This window comes from Mirounga leonina, unplaced genomic scaffold (assembly GCF_011800145.1).
Source record: "Mirounga leonina isolate KUSES-001 unplaced genomic scaffold, KU_Mleo_1.0 Mir_127, whole genome shotgun sequence".
Lineage (NCBI taxonomy): Eukaryota > Metazoa > Chordata > Mammalia > Carnivora > Phocidae > Mirounga > Mirounga leonina.
The window spans coordinates 62,713,496-62,732,871 of NW_023270316.1; the positions used below are offsets into that span (position 1 = coordinate 62,713,496).

General features: G+C 38.9%; 1 protein-coding gene across 1 annotated transcript in view; it reads right to left on the reverse strand.

The window, feature by feature from the left end:
- The window catches only part of COG6 (component of oligomeric golgi complex 6), an 89,677-nt gene extending 85,169 nt beyond the window's left edge, over positions 1-4,508 (reverse strand). The window contains exons 1-2 of the mRNA XM_035003492.1: positions 4,348-4,508; positions 1,033-1,176 (exon numbers count right to left, since the gene is read on the reverse strand). Of these exons, the coding sequence (XP_034859383.1) occupies positions 1,033-1,176; positions 4,348-4,500 (297 nt within the window). The 5' untranslated portion in view covers positions 4,501-4,508. The remainder of the gene's footprint in view (positions 1-1,032; positions 1,177-4,347) is intronic.
- Between the last annotated feature and the right edge of the window lie 14,868 nt (positions 4,509-19,376).

The following is a 19,376-nucleotide window of genomic DNA, read 5'->3' on the forward strand; positions in this document are numbered from 1 at the left end:
ACAGGATAAACGCTTGACTCTTTCCTTTTATTTAGCAGTTTTCAAAATAAGTTAGTTCCCTTATATCCACGAAATATAACCAATGAGGGTTCTGTTCGGTTTTTAGATTAGTATGAATTTGTGGGTTTAAACATGTTTGGTATGTTTTAGTCCACTGAGTTATTCTTACTGATGCTCTAATCATCCTATCTCTGGACAAGAGAAGCCTCATCTAGTTAGCTCCAAAGTTCTTCTGTCACTTTCCCAAGGGTCTCAGATAGCTTCCCTGCTTTCTGATATTTGTAAGATTGTTCCTTTCAGTGGGAAACGGTATTTAGGACCACAATCTGGATGTGCTCATGGATACCCTTTCTATTCTTACAAACACTACCAAACTGTCCTTCCAACCTTCAGTCAATGAAATCTTTCTAAACTATTAAATATCATCTGTTTATTAATTATTCACTGAAACTATATATAACACTTTCATACAACTCATACAGAATGTGATATTAATAAAATTAACAAAATATTGCATAAGTAAAATATAACATAATAAAATTCATTTTTACCCTACAGTGAGTAGTCTGCTTACTCAAGTATGATAAATTATTACTTATGCCAGAAGTAACTGATCTTAATTAATCTGAAAATTTCCTAATTTATGATGTGCTAAAGTAACTCAATCCTAATTAATCTTCAATGGAGAAGTGATTATCCAAAGGAGGTTTATTCAGTGAGGAAAAATTTCCACTGGAAAATCATTTAAAGAAATGTTTTTTCTTGTTTTTGTTGTTAGAAAAGCAAAAATTTCTAAGAGAATATCCTAGAACAAATGTTACAACTTTCTAAGAAGCAGCATTAGTGGAGGTCACAGATTCCAAAATCACACTAACTGAAGGACCTGATGCTTCTGGAGTAAGTAGTTAAGTTTTCTATTTGAACATGGTATGTGAACAGCAAACATATCAACCCAATTCATAAAAATACTTAGCACAGAGTTAGGCATACAATAAGTTCTCAATAAATGTTAAATGAAAAGAATTTACATACTTCCTTCACCTCCTTGAAAATGCTGACAAATTCTTCATTGATGGCCAAACTTCTGCGTTCAATATCTCCACGTAAATTTCTTCGAGTCCGTAAACTGTTTTCAACAAAAAAGGTTGAAAGTGCCTTGAGAGCTTCCAACATCTCCTACACAATTGATAATAGAAGACAATTACTGGGGCCAATTTTCAAATGTTTTCCTAATCTCAAGCCAAATTTTAATGAAATTATTTTCAAATATTTCCATTAAATAAGCAAAAAATACCAGGTGATCTTCACATTACTGAATAGTAAACTTATTTCCAAAACACTGTTAAGGATCTACTTACTTTTATATTGCGGCATGTATACATCACTGCAAAATTGTTTGTAATTTTAAAGACTGCAAATACCCTTAATGTCCATCTAAAGTGAACTGGTTAAAGAAATTATGATATATCCATTTTAGCAAAGATGAAAATTCTTTATGTACTTATATAATACAAACTTCAAGATACAGTAAGTGAAATAGCAAGGTACACAAACAGTTCTAATACCAACTGTTAAAAAAGAAAAAGGACTATATACGTGCATACTTCCTGATGAATGTGTAAACTATCTCTGGAAGGATATATATAAGAAAGAAGTACCACCTGTAGCCTCCAGGCTAGGAACTGAGTAACTGGGAGCAGAACTTAGAGAAGGCCTCTCTGAGGTGACTTTTGAACTGAGGCCTAAGTAAATAGGAAAGGCATCCATGGGGACAAAACAGTTCACAGGCAGAAAAAGCTGTGAGTACAAAGACCCTAAAGCAGCAGAAAGGCCAGTATGACTGAAGCTGTGGGACACTACTAGAGGCTTTAGGGAAAGGAGTAATGTAATGTGCTTTATATGTTTAAAAGTTTATTCTAACTTTGTGAGGAGAGCAGATGGGGGGGGGGGGGAAGGCAAGAAAGGAAGCAAGTAGGAAGAAACTAAAATGAACAAGAAAGTAGCACTGCAGGTGAAAAGAAGGAGATATTCCAAAACAACTTTTTTCAAGGTAGAGCCGAGAGGATTCGTTAATGGACTGAATGTAAGAAGTGAAAAAAATAACAGGAATCAAAAATTATTTATACACTTTTTGCTTGTCTGGGTAAGTGATGTTCTTTACTAACAGTAGAAAGCAGAACCAGTTTGGAGAAAAACCAAGAGTCTGGCTATGTTAAGTTTTTATGATGTTGATCAGGTAACTAATTAGAAGTGTCATGTAAGCAACAGACTATACAAATCTGGAGCTCAGTAGAGATGTCAAGAACAGGGTTATAAATTTGAGAATCATCACCCTTTTTGTTATTTAAAACCATGAAAGTGAGAGTTCTCCTACAGAGAGAATATGCATAGAGGAGAGAAGGGAGAAGACCAAGCCCAGAATATCTAACTCCAAATATAAATTCCTACACCTGAACTAACATATATTGTAATGGGCTTACCCTTCTGTGTTTCAGTTAAAATGTTATTTTGCAATATTGGCTGGACTGACAAAAATAGTAAAGCTATTTAAATTCAACTTAATATTTAAGAAAGCATTACAAAGATTTATGTACAAAAAAAAGAAAAACCATAAAATGAAACCATTTCTTTTGACTATAACCTTGAAATGTCCTAGGCCTGGCTCAAAGAAGTAGTCCGAAAGCGATGAATGAACAAAATCACAGAGACAGCTGCAAATTACAGCTCCACCAGTTATTGGTTACATGATTTAACCTTGTTACACTCTTTCAATACGTTATTTTTCTCTTGAGTAAAAAGGAGATAATGTTATCTACATCACAGCAGCTGTATTAAATGAGATAATAGGTGTCAGTATTAGACACATTAAACAATAAGCTGTATGATAAAATTAACATTTAATAAGAAATGGTAAGTGCTGGGCACTCTGCTGAGCACTTAAGATTCTCTTGTCAATTGAATCCTCACAACAACCCTGAGAAAGTTACCAGCAGTATTCTCAACTTAGAAATGATGAAAAATAAGCTTAGAGAAATTAAGGGGCTTACTCAAATCATAATGCTTCAGTTTGATGGTTATATCTAATAAATAGGCGGCCCCAGAGCCCGTCTTACTATATTATGTTGTTTTTTTATACACAAATTCTTATTGACAGCTTATTTTCGGTTACCTACAAATTTATCTATAAAGTTCTCTCACTTCTACATATATTTTTTCTTTATGGCATGACCAATTTACCTAAAGACTCAATGATACAGAAGAGACAACCAGCTACGACAGAAGCTGGATGGGTGAGTTTCAGGAGGTACTTGGAGAGGATGTGGACGGTTTATCTTGTGAAGAAACACAGCATGAGCCCACATATCACAGGCGGAGCTTAGCTAACAACAAAAACTAGTAGTACATAGTATTTCATCTGAGCCCTGAGCAGGTAGTCCCTTCCGCGCTGCAATTACTTCAGTCGTTCTCACCCGTCAGTGGAAATGCTCAATTATGCCTACCCCGGTTCTCCAGTTCCTCCTCACCCCGATTGACGCTGCCTAGTCTTGTAATTTACTCTTGCATGGGTTTCTTTTCTTTTTTTTTTTTTTTAAAGATTTTATTTATTTATTTGAGAGAGAGAATGAGAGACAGAGAGCATGAGAGGGAGGAGGGTCAGAGGGAGAAGCAGACTCCCTGCCGAGCAGGGAGCCCGATGCGGGACCTGATCCTGGGACTCCAGGATCATGACCTGAGCCGAAGGCAGTCACTTAACCACCTGAGCCACCCAGGCGCCCTGCCAGAAACTTTTTAAAGATTTTATTTATTTGAGAGAATGAGAGAGCATGAACAGGGGGGAGGGGCAGAGGGAGAAGCAGACTCCCCACTGAGCAGGGAGCCCGATGTGGGACTCGATCCCGGGACTCCAGGATCATGACCTGAGCCGAAGGCAGTCGCTTAACCACCTGAGCCACCCAGGCGCCCCGGGTTTCTAATCCTGCCCTGGGCTCTCCTCTCCCCCTGTTCGGACCCCCGAACACCTCCCGGGTAGGAGACTCCACCGTTTGCCTCCCGGAGCGAGAGCCTTCCAGGAACAGGTTTTTCAAAGGGAGGGGACACCCAAGACACCTCTTCGCTTTTCCAGGGATTCCTCGGCCTCCCCCTTCTTACGGGCACTTAAGATTCTCTTAAGTGATTCTCTTGTCAATTGAAGACAAGAGGTCGCGGAAGACAAGGAAGACCGCGGGTCTGCGGTCCCCTCCACGGAGGGACGAAGGGATGAGGGAGTGGGTGCCGAACAGACGCCGCCCCCGGCCAGCCTCAGCTCGGCGGGCGACGCGGGACCCCGGCCCTGCCAGCTCTGGTTACCTTGTCGTTGTCCAGCCGCGTCTCCAGGATCTTATTCAGCTTCCGCGACAGCGGGTTACTGGTCTGCGCCGGGACGCCGCCTGCCCCATTGCTGAGGCCGTTGGCAGCCCCGGACGCGGGTACTGCCACTACCTCCCCGCCACCCTCGGCCATAGCGTCGCAGGCCCCGCCCCCCCTTCCGTGGCGGCCACCTCAGCCTTAGGCTGGGACGCACGCCAGCTGCGCGAGTACTGCGCATGTGCACGGTCTGCCGCGCATGCGCCCCGGGTCGCGGAAGGCTCTGCGCACCGCCTAGCTCAGCCTGGCTGCTGGAAGGGCGGGGCGGTTGGGGAAGTTAGGGGTAAGCGGGTGGATCCTTAGGGTGGGAAGGGGAGACTGGTGGGAGGTTTCTCAAAATGGTCTGAAATTTAAATTATATTTAAAGTTTGGGTATTAAGATTTATGGGATTAAAAGGATTTCGGAATCCTGAATCAATGAAAAGTCTAAGCTAAGCATGAGTAACATACACTGACACCTGTTCCTGGCATATAAATTCAGTAAAAGTTAGTTCTACAGTAATTAAATCCACTTTACCTGAATTCTCTTGTTTTTTAAGTATTTATTGAAGCATATTACATGCTAGGTACTCAGGTAGGTATTGGGGGATCTACATTATATGTCTGAGAAAAAGGAGTTAAATGTTAACAAGATTGTGATGAGCGCTCGGAGGGTGCTGAAATGCACTGAAAGAGAATAGTGGGAGGAGGAAGGTCTGGTAGGAAGGTCTGGTAAGGAGTTGACATCTAACCTGAGATTTGAAGGAAAATCTGAAACATAGGGTGAAATCATTCCCAGGTAGGAGAAAGTGTAAATGCAAAGGTCCAAAGACAAGAAGAAACTCGGGTGTTCCACGAATTGGCCAAAGCCAGTGTAGTTGTAGAGTAACAGATGAGGAAGTGAGTAAGAAGATGAAAAATAAATTCTCAGGAGGGTCTAGATAACAAATATGGTTATTTTTAAATTTCTTCTCTCACTTTTTAAAATTTGGATCAGAGTAAAATATCTGAACTTGTTTAGTATTTTTCTGAAACACTAACCATTTAGCTTTGGTCCTTAATCTGCCTTATGCCATATGTGTATGTATAGATAGACACATATACATGTATGTGTGTGTATGTGTGTGTGTGTGTGTTTGTGTGTGTATTACATATATATACCTGACAAAATCACTTATCCCAATTCTGGCAAATAAAGAAGAAATGGCTCAATTAGCAAAAAGAAAAGACCCTAAAGGCCCTGTGAATTCAATAAATGTTGAAGAAAATTGTAAAGTGCTACTGAGGGAAAATAAAGAGGAGGGAGGGAGGGGAGCAAGAGAAAGAGAAACTGGAAACAATCAGTGTCCATCAGTAAAGTACTGAATAAATAAATTATGGTCTGTTCACTCAGTACTATGCTATGCAATTTATCTGCTGTGAAGGAAATTTAAATGCTAATGTGGAAATAATTCCAAAATATAATCTGTGAAAAAAGCAAGGTGAATTAGGGGAGCCTGAGTGGCTCAGTCGTTAAGCGTCTGCCTTCGGCTCAGGTCACGATCCCAGAGTCCTGGGATCGAGCCCCACATCGGGCTCCCTGCTCAGCGGGGAAGCCTGCTTCTCCCTCTCCCACTCCTCCTGCTTGTGTTCCCTCTCTCACTGTGTCTCTCTCTGTCAAATAAATAAATAAAATCTTAAAAAAAAAAAAAGCAAGGTGAATTATGGTGCATATAGTGCGTATGATCCCTTGTAGATACATGTAAACTTAAGCTTTTTCGTTTTTTTCAGGATGGCATTCCTGTGAAAGGGACGCTTTCACTTTTTATTTTGTACCTTTCCAAATGGATTGAAAATTTCTAATCTTCCCCATGTGCTACTGAATATATTAACAGAGATTATTCAGGTAGAGTAATATGGCCTAATTTTCTTTGCTCACTTGTACTTCTCTGAATTTGCAATTGTAAAAAAAAGAAACAAAATCATTTGAAAATTAGAATAATATGTGGTAGTATGAGGATGGAAATTATTGTACAGTTTAAACATTCAAAGCCATTTGTATGTTTTTTAATGTTTCCTTAATTATCATATGTTCTATAAGGCTAACTATAAATTATAAGTTAAGTGCTTAAAATCAATATTTTTCCAAAGTTAAAGTAAATATTTGGGTGAGCCTCATCAGAAACCTGTTATATATGTATATACATAAAATTAAACATAAAAGTTTTCTTTTCGTGAAAATGTGAAAGATAAGTTCATATATTGAGCTCTTTAATATACTAGAGCACTAAAAGAATGAAAAGACAGGCTCTGATTTAAATATTTTAATTTCATGGGAAAATAAATACATGCATGTTGAAGAGTGAAGGAGTCTCACGTCCCTACAGAGGAACGATGCTGTAGAGTAAAACATGGAGATTCTTACCTTCCAAGTCATGGTTGAAAGGAGGACCTCCCCAAAATCCCCCTCTTCTCCTTTGGATGGTTATTTAAGCTTTCTTGCTCTTTGGCTTCTGAAATAAGTGGAAGTCACGTAATAGTGGTCACTGTGGCTTCATCAAAATGTATGATTTATTAAGCCACATCTGTGAGTGGTAGAATTTTCAACCCTCTCTACTTTTCACTGCATTAATAGCAATAGCTCCTATTTCTTAGCATTCAAATGTATTGATAATCAGGCTCAATGCTAGATCTTTTTAATATGCTGTTCTTATCTTGATAACTACCCTGCAGCATAAGGATCATTACCATGTTGTCATGTAACTAGTACTCTGTTGTTGATGAGTAATCCAAGACTAAGAATCTTTGTTCATGGGCCCAAGTGAACAAACTTTGTGGGTAGTTAGGAAGAAGGATGACTGACATCCAGAATCATTTTGTTCATCTGATTATTAAGAACTTCCATTGCAGGGGCTCCTGGGTGGCTCAGCCGTTAAGCGTCTGCCTTCGGCTCAAGTCATGATCCCAGGGTCCTGGGATCTAGCCCCACATCGGGCTCCCTGCTCAGCAGGAAGCCTGCTTCTCCCTCTCCACTCCCCCTGCTTGTGTTCCTGCTCTCGCTATCTCTTTCTGTCAAATAAATAAATAAAATCTTAAAAAAAAAAAAAAAAGAACTTCCATTGCAATGGAGGCTACATGGTCCTCCAAAGCCTTGCCATTAGTAGGCATATTATTCCAGAGTGCCCACAGGTGATAATTTGATTAACTTATTTAGTCATTGCAAGCCATAGGCTGCCCAAATCCCATCCCTTAATATTAGCCAGTTTTATTTTTTCAGCACCAATTAGACCAGATAGAAAATACTTGATTTTCCCATCTTTTCCTTAGGGATTAGTTGCTATTGGACAAACCAAATAATCCTTGTGAAAGCTGGAGAATCAAGCTCAGGAAATAGGCAGAAGCAGAGGGAAGCCATGTAGCCAGAACTATGGCTGAAATTACTCCACGACCAATTTGTTGAAGATGTCACTAGCCCCCAAGCTGAACCCTAGATTCTTTGGTTGATTCTGTACGTTGCACCCACCACTGGCCATATTGACAGTGCTGTCATTGGAAACAGCTGTGCCACAGACCCATCTCTGGGAAAAATTCTCCACAGTGCCAGTTCCTTTGTGTCCTTGGATTGTGTTTCTATGTTTGTGTGTCTGATTAGTTGAACTAAAGCATGTGCCCATGCTCTAGTTTCTGGAAAAGCTGAGAAATCGAGTATGAGAGTTTTAGCTTTCATTTTTAGTTAAATCAGTTTCTCTGTGGAAGTTCTCCTACGCCTAGTGTGTTCTGTCTTTGCTGCGTATTTCTCTCAGGGACTTTGAAGTAATGATCCCACGTTTCCTATGCATCTTTAATAAGGACTTCCTAACCCTTTCTTCATACCTCTTATTATTTTTTTTTTAAGATTTTATTTATTTATTTGGGAAGAGAGAGAGAGAGGGAGAGAGAGAACATACGAATGGTGAATGGTGGTGGGGAGGCAGAGGGAGAGGGAAAAGCAGATTCCCTGCTGAGCAGGGAGCCAGAGGCGGAACTAGGTCCCAGGACCCTGAGATCGTGACCTGAGCTGAAGGCAGACGCTTAACTGACTGAGCCACCCAGGTGCCCCATTCATACCTCTAATTATTTGCCTTTACTGCTCAGTCCTCACTCTTTAGGCATTGAGGCTTCTCACATTGAAATATATCCTGATTTCTCTGTTCTCTTTGATACTCCATGAATTTTGAAAGCTGCCTCAAGTTTCTCATTTTCTTTTTTATTCAGGCATATGTCCTGCTGTAGTTCTCATCCTTCCATTTGTCTTTAAAATTCTCTGGAACCTTAGCAATCATGAGTGTAATGATCTCACACCTTTGTAGCAATACAATGATTTCAAATCTTCTTCAAATAAAATTGGCAGGGTGGATAACTGTGTGTGGCTGATCTGACTGAAGCATGGGTCAGGCCTCCTGCCCTTTCTCCACCAAGTATAGCCCCTTCTTTATCTGTACAGCCTACTCTAGGCTCCTGGATCACTTGGAGTTTGGGGTTGCAAAGTAACCGGCAGGGTAACTTAGTAGAAGGATCTGAAGGCTCAAAGGACTGAAAGGAAGGCTGAAAACTCAACTGAGAACCAGCAGGAATAGATCTCAGTGGCTAGAACCACTTGGTGTTTAGGACACTCCTGCTGGTTCTGTTGTGTGTATGTGTGTGTGTGTTCATTTTTTTTGTTTTTAATTTTGCCTCAGCTCAACATTAAAAGTCCTGAAGCAAGTCCGCTTTGGCCATATGCCCATCCATTGGTCAGGACATCATGATTTACAATCCCAACCCAATAGTACACAACACCAGAAAGGTAATTCTGGCCAACCTAACAGCTATAAATTTGTGGTCTGGGTGACAGATAAGGAAGCAATCTGTATAAGAAAGGTGCAAAAGCAACAACATAGTAAAGATATTAGTTATAACCACAGCACAGGGGAGAGAGAGGTGGGCACTGTCCTGCAGATTTCATTAACTTTGAGCTGACAGCAGAAGTTAATTGCAACTGAGTGGGTAAGAGCTATAATTAGGCAATTATATTTAGGAAGGAGTTTCAGTAAGAGTTGTATCAGAAATTATAGTAAAAATAAAATGGCTAAGAATAGCCAGATGAAACCATTTGTGAGAAAATGCAAGGATTTGAAAAACCTCCTTTCTATATGAACAGGTTTGGTATATTAACAGGCAGCTCAGGAATTTATTCTGGAAATGACCACTAGGTTCCAAGTCCCTGTCCAGAATCTCTGATCACCATCTGAAATTTTTTGAATAAAGAGATGATAAAAGACTTAGCAACTCCAGGAAGATGTAAATATAACCAGAGAAAAGAGAATGATAAAATCAAATCCTTGGAATCGATATATCTATACCAAATTTAAAAAGTTAAGTGCAAATCTAGGTGGCCACAGCTGCAGAAAATAAATGAAAAAGAAAATGGGAAATTTGAGCAGTATATAATCATCTAAAAAATGTGTGTTGCCTTCTTTTTAAATCTGATATATTAAATCTGACATATTAAACATAACTTTAAAGTGTTTTTGTGATTTTAAATTTAATAGGTACAATATTTGATAAATTTTTAACAGTATTTGTATGTTTAAATAAATCTGAATCATCAAATCTTTATTATTAGGTGTAAAAGTATCATTTAAGAACTTAAGGAAATTTTGTATGTTAGATTTGTAATTCCACTTATTTGTTTAAAGTACTTTAGAAAACCAGATATATTAAATATTTTAAGTTGAAAAGTTTCAGATAATTAAAACAATCACATTTACAAGGACCTTAAACTATTTAGGAGAACATACAATTTGCATGACTTTACTGTGAAATGTTTAACATAATATATGACTTATATCTGTAAGTTGTATTTAAGTGCTTGGGGAAATTTAATATCTTACATCCAGAAACTAATTGAGCATTAATTAGCAATCACTAGATTTATAAGAGGATTTACTTTATATATAAGTTGTATCTACAACTACAAAATTTTATTATGTTGACTATTAATGAAAATGAATGCAGATGTAAGGATTTCTTTCTGCATACAAAAGCTATCCATATACATTTAAACAAACAAAAAAACCCCCTCAATTATCAAAAGATAATTCTCCAAAACAATTGATGTATTGTCACCACAGGAAGGGAGAATGGTGCTTGATGGCCCACAAGTTACAGAAGTCTGCCACGCCTCCGCTGCCCCTGATGCAGAAATGTAAGGCCTTAGGCCTCCGTGGAGCCCATTCGAAAACCGCTCCTGAAGTGGGAGATGCTCTGGTATGGGCGTCAGAAAACCCAGTTTGAGTCTCACCTTGCCACTGTATGACCTTGGGCAGCCACATTTTGCCTGCAAGTCTTAGTCTCACCTGCAAACTACAGCAGCCACCACCTGACTTACTGAGTAAGAAGGATCTGATAACATAAAATGTGTGCAGGGTGTAATATATAATCTGTAAAGTGACACACACTTGCCAAGTTTTTTTTTTTGTTTTTTGTTTTATGAGAGACAGAGAGCATGAGAGGGAGGAGGGTCAGAGGGAGAAGCAGACTCCCTGCCGAGGAGGGAGCCCGATGCGGAACTCGATCCCAGGACTCTAGGATCATGACCTGAGCTGAAGGCAGTCGCTTAACCAACTGAGCCACCCAGGCGCCCCCACACTTGCCAAGTTTATTCTGAGCGATTGCACACCACCATCAGTGGAACTAAACAATAATCTTTCATTTTTGCCCATCTCATGAAACGGTTTCACATTTTCAGGCAAAGCACATTTAGTTTCACACATCTCCTATCCTCTTTCAGCTTCAAGTTTCATCTGGCACACACATAAATACACGCTTTAATAGTAAGGCATAAACAGGGGCATCTGGGTGGCTCAGTTGGTTTAAGCACCTGCCTTTGGCTCAGGTCATGATCCCAGAGTCCTGGGATTGAGCCCTGCATCGGGTTCCCTGCTCGGCAAGAAGCCTGCTTCTCCCTCTCCCCCTGTTTGTGCTCTCTCTCTCTCTCTCCCACTATTTCTCTCTCAAATAAATAAATAAAATCTTTAAAAAAAAATAGTAAGCTGTCAAACTCAACACCCCAAAAACAAATAATCAAGTCAAAAAATGGGCAGAAGACATGAAAAGACACTTCTCTGAAGAAGACATACAAATGGCTAATAGACACATGAAAAAATGTTCATCATCATTAGCCATCAGGGAAATTCAAATCAAAACCACACTGAGATACCACCTTACACCAGTTAGAATGGCAAAAATGGACAGGGAAAGAAACAACAAATGTTGGAGAAGTTGTGGAGAAAGGGGAACCCTCTTACACTGTTGGTGGGAATGCAAGTTGGTACAGCCACTTTGGAAAACAGTGTGGAGGTGCCTCAAAAAGTTAAAAATAGAGCTACCTTATGACCCAGCAATTGCACTCCTGGGTAATTACCCCAAAGACACAGTTGTAGTGAAAAGAAGGGCCATATGCACCCCAGTGTTCATAGCAGCAATGTCCGCAATAGCCAAACTGTGGAAAGAGCTGAGATGCCCTTCAACAGATGAATGGATAAAGAAGATGTGGTCCATATATACAATGGAATATTGCTCAGCCATCAGAAAGGATGAATACCCAACTTTTACATCAACATGGATGGGACTGGAGGAGATTATGCTAAGCGAAATAAGTCAAGCAGAGAAAGTCAATTATATGGTTTCACTTATTTGTGGAACATAAGGAATAGCATGGAGGACATTAGGAGAAGGAAGGGAAAAATGAAGTGGGGGGAATCGGAGGGGGAGATGAACCATGAAAGACTATGGACTCTGAGAAACAAACAGGGTTTTAGAGGGGAGAGGGGAGGGGGAATTGGTTAGCCCGGTGGTGGGTGTTAAGGAGGGCATGTACTGCATGGAGCACTGGGTATTGTATGAAAACAATGAATCATGGAACACCACATCAAAAACTAATGGTGTATTGTGTGGTGACTAATATAACATAATAAAATTTTAAAAATTAAAAAAAAAATAGTAAGCTGTAAGCATCCATGTACTTTCTGGAGCTCTGCTTGTGGCTTCTTTCCCTATATGGATGCATGTATTCTCCAGAAGCAAGCTTCTATTCCCATGATCCTCATTTGTAGGGGTGCCAGGTAGCCTCTCTCATTTAACACTGACCACATTTAATTACTGGATAGTAATGTCTCCAATTTAAATAGCCACAGTTAAAATTTTCATTGTTCAACTTCTATGCTGCAGCTTTAGGATATAAACTATATTTTTTTCCCTTCATTTTATTTGCCTCCTCCTGTTGCCGTTCTGCGTAGACCTGACAGCCTTCCAAGTTTCATTGATTGCTATTGATTTTCTTTTCAGAATAAATGAGCCCATGCCCTCTTAGCAGAATTCAGCTGTCCACCTGTCACAGGGAATCTGATTTCTGTTGAGATCCTTCTGCTTCAGCTTTCCACATACCTGCGCCATGCCTTGGCCACTCTGTCCCCTCTGCCTAGAACACATTCCTTTCTTCCCTTGGCTACCAGCACGTAGTCATACTTTTACTTTTCTCCAGAGTCTCATCTTCCAAAAATGTTCCCAGCCAGGCCAGGTGGCCCTTCCATGTGCTTGCAAATCCCCCTACAGATGGTTCTGTAATTGCACATCTCCCATTATACATCATTATCGATACATTTTTATTATTCCCACTAATCTGTGAGCTCCCTGAGGCTAGAAACAATCTCGTTTAGCTTTGAATACTTGGCACTTTATGCAGTTTCTGAAATGTAGTGGGAGTAGATTAAGCATTTTTGGAGCAAATTAAAAATTAATATGAATAAATGGATAGACTGATTTATTTAAATAAACCATGACCCAAATTGAAGAAAATCTATTCTCTTATAAACCAAACTGAAAACATAGCATTTCTATTTTTGTCTGAAGGTCCTCATCCTGTGTTCAATTATCTGGAGGAGAAACTTGCGGCTACCTTTGGTTTGCTTCTGTGACTCCCCTCACTTTCTCTAGTAACGAATCACTTACTGGAATCCTGCAGATCTTACCTACACAGTATTTACAGCATCTAGCTTCTCCTTCCAATTTCCACGGCTTTCTCCTTTATTCAAGCCCTGAATTATCTCAACAATTTATCAGTCACCTCCTTTCTTTCTCCTTTACAGTTCGTTATCAAATAGTCTCTTTTTTAGCACCTCTGGTACCACTTTTTCCCCTAGAGTTCTTGATATTTCTCGATGCATTGATGTATCACTTCCTGGATCAAAACGTTCAATGAATCCCTAGTCCAAAATGCAGAATAGTCGTTTCTCGAAATTTGAAAAGCTATCACCCCTCTATCAGGTAAAACATTTTGAGAATGTGCTGTATACAAACACACACTTATTTATAAATATATATTGAAGTTATGACTGTCCTAATAATTAGATATGTTCTTAAACAGGCAGAGAAATGTAAAAAGTTGAGCTAAGATATAATAAAAAATATTTGAATAATTACTTTATTAATGTTTCAAAGAACATTCTAGCTCTCTAAATTTTTATCATTAATATTATTTATGTTTATTTAGATAGCATATAATGTATAATTTATGCTTAATTGTTTTATATGAGTAGATTATATATATATTTATATTTAAGGCATATATATGACTAATTATTTCTGAAAACTTTGGTTAATACTTTGTGGTACAGTAACTGAGGTTGCTGTTCTTGTTCCAAGCTTAGTTTATTCCAATAGCTACTTTAAGGGCTATCATGACAAAAATAAAAAATGCCTCAAGAGTTCACAAAGGCATCATGTATCTCTTACCGTTCATGAGAAGGTTCATTGTAAATAAAATTGGATCTATATCCATATTTCAAGTATCACTTTTTGAAACAGTTATTTCTTGTCGGATCTGTGTTTTGTAATGTGGCTGATGAACATCTTGCACATAGGGTAAAAGGAATGTCAGCTCTGCCACTTTTGATTTATCTGTGATTGTATCATTAGTCTTGTCTTCAATCCGTGGATTCTTGGAAGGAATCCTTTAAAACTGTGTATCATTTTGTGATCATGCATTTAATTAAAATTAGATGACAGTTTATAAATCCATCTGGGCCCCCAAATCTGCAAACTCCCTGAAAGCTAGATAGCATGTTGAGTGAGCAGCTTAGTGAAAACTAGCAAAGAGAGAAGAGCCCCTCTTAGCCTCTCAGCATTCCGGGGCACCCACTCTTCCCTCAGGATGCCTCCCATACTGGACATGAAATAAGACATGTGACCTTGAAGTATGGTCATTGAGGGAACCAAGAGAGTAAATTTTAGTAACGCTTACTTTTTTTTTTTAGTTTTTAGGTTTAAAAATGAAAATTCACTGAAGTTTTGACATCTCTTCACACCCCAGTGCATTCTCTTACATACCTCCCGGAGTTGACGCACCACCTTGGAGAACGCTACTGTAGAGGATCAAATCCATAAGGCTATCTCTGGCTTCCAGGTACTCTGTGATTTGACCCCAAGCCATCTGAGAAAGAAAGCCTTCTATTTTACTCACATCTTTATTTTATGCTGCATTCCAGGTGTTTTACTTTTTATTTCTAAACGTGCCCGATATTTTGGTCCCCACGATGCACACGCCCTCCCTTCTGCCTCAAATGTTCTCCCCATTTGACCTCAGTATCTCTGCCTATCAGGTTTCCCTTCCATGAAACCTCTTTCCATCTGGGTATAGTTCCTTTTTAACCTTATCTGAACAAAAGTTCATGCAACTTAAAGATTCTCTTTGGCACATGAATTAGAAATAATTATGTGCATGTATTATTTCTTCTATGAGCAGATTATAAACACCTTAAGAAAAGGCACTGGGTCTCATTAATGTTTCTGTTCCTAACAATTATCCTACAAATTTCCTGGCATGCAGTATGCATGCATTAGGAGGCATTGTGATACTAGAGAACAATGTGAAGTTGGGAATCACACAGACCTGACTCACAGGAGAATTAGCATTTTTGTGAAAATTTTGGAAACAAAATTACCTTCCATCATTTAGAGCTGCCCAATAAGAGAACGGTTATACGTTCATTGTCACTGGAAATGGTAAAGCAGGAGCCAGCTGACAATCCCTCAGGGAGATGCAGAAGAGACTTCTCCATTTGGTGGAACATCAAATTGAAGTTCCCTTCAGTGGCATGACTCTATGATTTGGAGGAGAAAGAAATACCAAATCTCTAAAGGCCATTTGCAAGGAGAATGCTGTTCTATTTTGAAGTCATCCGCCATATCTCAGTTACATTGACCACTTCCATTCTTATTTATTGACTAACACTTATAGAAGGTACTGTTTTAAAACAAGAAGTGATTTCAGATTTTGATAGGTTTGGTCATATTACATATTAACTAGATTTACATATTAACCAGTTCAGTAATTGATTACATACAAGCTGATTTTAGAGGACTGGCTGTCCTGTTGATAAAAGGAATTATTAAATCAATTAATTCAGTGTGATATCATCTAGCCATGTTCTGTAGGCACAGACAATGAAGGCGATTTAGGTAATGGAAGTTACATCATTTTTTGCAGGGCTGGTTTTGTCATCTTCCATACTCAGCAATCAGAAAAAATAGTTGCAAACACTGTTTATGACGAAGACTGTTACTAACCTACCAGCATAAAAGTATAAAATACACACACACACATCTATGGTGCTTGAAATACTCACCATGAGAGTCTCTTTTGAGAGATAAGGTAGCAGTGCACTTTTAATTAAAGCTGATGCTCCCTGAAGGTGCCCCATAGTTATTTGTGGTATTCTCATAGTCTAGCTTGGGAAACACAAAGGGTGGGTTACTGGATTAAGAATAGTAAGAGTGAAAAGTGACAAAGGACCTTGAAGCTGCTTAAAAATAGAGAAACACCCCTGATGTGGAGGAGGTGGAGGACGGTTCACATTAATTCAAAGTCATTCATCATGACTACACTATGCATGACCACCCTTAGCTCCTTATGACCCCCAGCCCTGGGAGTGCATAGTCCATCAGCAGTCAGAACTGGTCTTTTAGAATGTTCTCAATCCTGCCACCTTTGGACACCAGAGCATTCACCTGTCAGTGAACCAAATCAAAGAGTACAAACAATTATCCACTTTATTTAACCAAACCCTTTATTTTACACTTACCTACCATGTTCATTCAATCCTCTCCCCTATTTAATTTTCCCCAGTACAACAGAAAGGAAAATTAACTAACCCAGAATTCAGCAAACCATAGGGTAAGCTTTTTGTAAGTGTTTATTTTTGATCTTTGGCACAGACCCACTGTATCTCTTAAGAGTAAGAAGGAGGAAGATCCATGTTCAAAAGGAAAAAAATGAATAAGGAAGGAAAGGAGAAAGGGAAGAAAAAGAGACAGTTTTCAGAGGAAGGAAGGAGGAAAGAAAATGCTCCCTATATAATTTTTCTATTAACCAATTTTGGGAATCTCTAACCCAGTGGTTTTTCAAAGTGTGGCTCCTCCACCAGGAACTTCAGCATCATCTGGAAACTTACTAGAAATGCAAATTCTTAGACCCCACCCCACCCCCGTCCTAGACTCATGGCATCAGAAGCTCTGGGGCTGGAGCTCAGAAATCTGTGTTTTAGCAAATCCTCCAAGCGACTCTGTGACACACACACTAAGGTCTGTGTTCTACTGCTCTGGCCTAAAGCATGTGTTTTCCAGTGAGGGCGTACCCAAATATGACAGACCCTGAGAGGAAGCTTCATTCTTACAATAATTTTGCCCCCTTCCCTCTGGTTCTCACAGTCTTAGGGAGACAGTAAAAAAATAAATAAATAAACAAATAAAAAGTTGAATTTGTATTATGGTTATTGCATATGTGCCTCAACAATTTTCCTTGTTTATAGTAAGATGACTTGAGGCTAAAGAACATGTGTTATTCATTTGTCTACCCCACTGCAAAAATCAGCATAATGCCTTACACATTCATAAATATTTGTTAATGAACAAATAAACTATTGTCTTATAGAAAGCAAGATTTCTGTTTGGAATTTAAAAACACACCCAGTTAGGGTGGTGGATCTTTAATTTCTGTTCTGTGGGCACGCACTCATCTAATGTTACAAACATGACATATGTATTTATAGCTTAAACGTAATGGAAGTTAATTACACAATCAAGAAAAGCAATTCAAATCCCTACCAGTGTGGGATCAACAGCATAATTTTCCTATATGAAGGAAAATTAGATTCTCAGTTCAGTCCTAAGTTCTTAAAACACATTCAATAAATCATGGTTGATAATGATATTGATATCGGGTAAAGATTTGCATTTAGGTAAAGATTTATCAGAAAATTTTGTATCATTCCTGGCAACCTAAAACAAATTTATGCTGGTCAGAAAACTGGAAAATTGGGACCCCCAGGTGGCTTAGTTGGTTAAGCGTCTGCCTTCAGCTCAGGTCATGATCCCAGGGTCCTGGGATCAAGTTCCGCATCGGGCTCCATGCTCAGTAGGGAGCCTGTTTCTCTCTCTGCCTGCCATGCTCCCCTTCTTGTGCTTTCTCTCTCTGACAAATAAATAATCTAAAAAAAAAATTGGAAAATATTTGCTAATAACTAACATACTACAAAAAGTACATTGCATGTTATTAATGAAATACGATGGATTTTGAAAATGTTAAGACCATAAAATCAAACACAGATGGTTAAGAGCAATTTTTTTCATGATTACAGATTTATGGCCCGGTTAATCAATATTTGAATTACATGTGTGTAGCTCAGTTTTTAAACCATTTCCCTACAAACTACAAATTAATATTAATGAGAAATCCAATAGCATTCAGCAGCAGCATTCTGTCACTGTGCTAGAGTAATCATCGATTTTAATATTAAATATTAATGCAAGGCAATTTTTGTCAGCTTAAAAGCAATAATTGCACAGAAACAACAAGACCTAAGTCAGGTGAGATTCTATTGTAGGAGATTTGATAACAAAGCTGTCCACAGTGACTGGTTAGCAAAATTTGAACAGTGCTCTCTAGCAATTGGCATATGATTATGAATGATTACCTCCCTCATAATGAATAGCTGACCCCTGGGGTTATTCAGTTTGCAGTTTTCAGCCTGTCTGTTGAAAGAGCTGCCTGGTGTCAGAGATGGAGTGCTTCCTTCCGAATAAGAAATTTGATCATGAGACTAAGGAACAGAGCCACCAAAACGGCTGGCGCTTGGTCTCAGGAGAGAGAAGAACAGAGAAATGATGGGGAGGAGTAACCGTAGGTGAGCAGCAATCTTTGTGAAGTCCCAGCATCTCAGTGTGAGAGGCCTGATAAAATATGGACCGTGTATTATTGAGCCCAGCCATACTCTTTAGGTCTGAAAGAGGGAAAAGAGTGTGCTCTGATAATCTCAGGTTAGAGAAAACAGATTTCTCTTTCATTAGGATGAGGCAAGTCCAATGCCCGATAACAAATTATAGAACAAAAAGCAACCAGATCTTTTCCCTCCAGGCAGGGGCCCCAAACCAGACCCACCTCTCCTTGGGACCTCAGACCTAGAAAACATTATCAGATGGGAGGCGATGTACAAAGAGAAATCCTCTCTGTTTCTCCTGTGTAACTCTAGGCTGGCTTTTCAGAGTCTTGTTTCTTAAGTCCATCTCCTTCTTATTTTTTAGGGTAAAGTATAAAACGTCATTATTCCTGTAATTAACAATGAAAAGCTTATAAATCCCTAGCCTCTGATAGGAAATCGATGTCAAAACAAAAATTAACTCGTGAGGTATATGTCTACATATTTTCCATACTTGACACAGATTTATGATGGAATTTGAAACTGAGAATATCTTTTAAACTTGTTGAATTGATGTTCATCTCCACTTAACTTTCTGAAGCAATGTAAAATTTTTGTAAACTCTAATGAAGTTAATATCAGCCTTCTTAAAAAAAATGAAAATACCATAAAACGCCATGACTTTGTTTTAATTCCATATGTTAATTAGCCTTTATTTCTGAAGAAATACATGTGAATTCA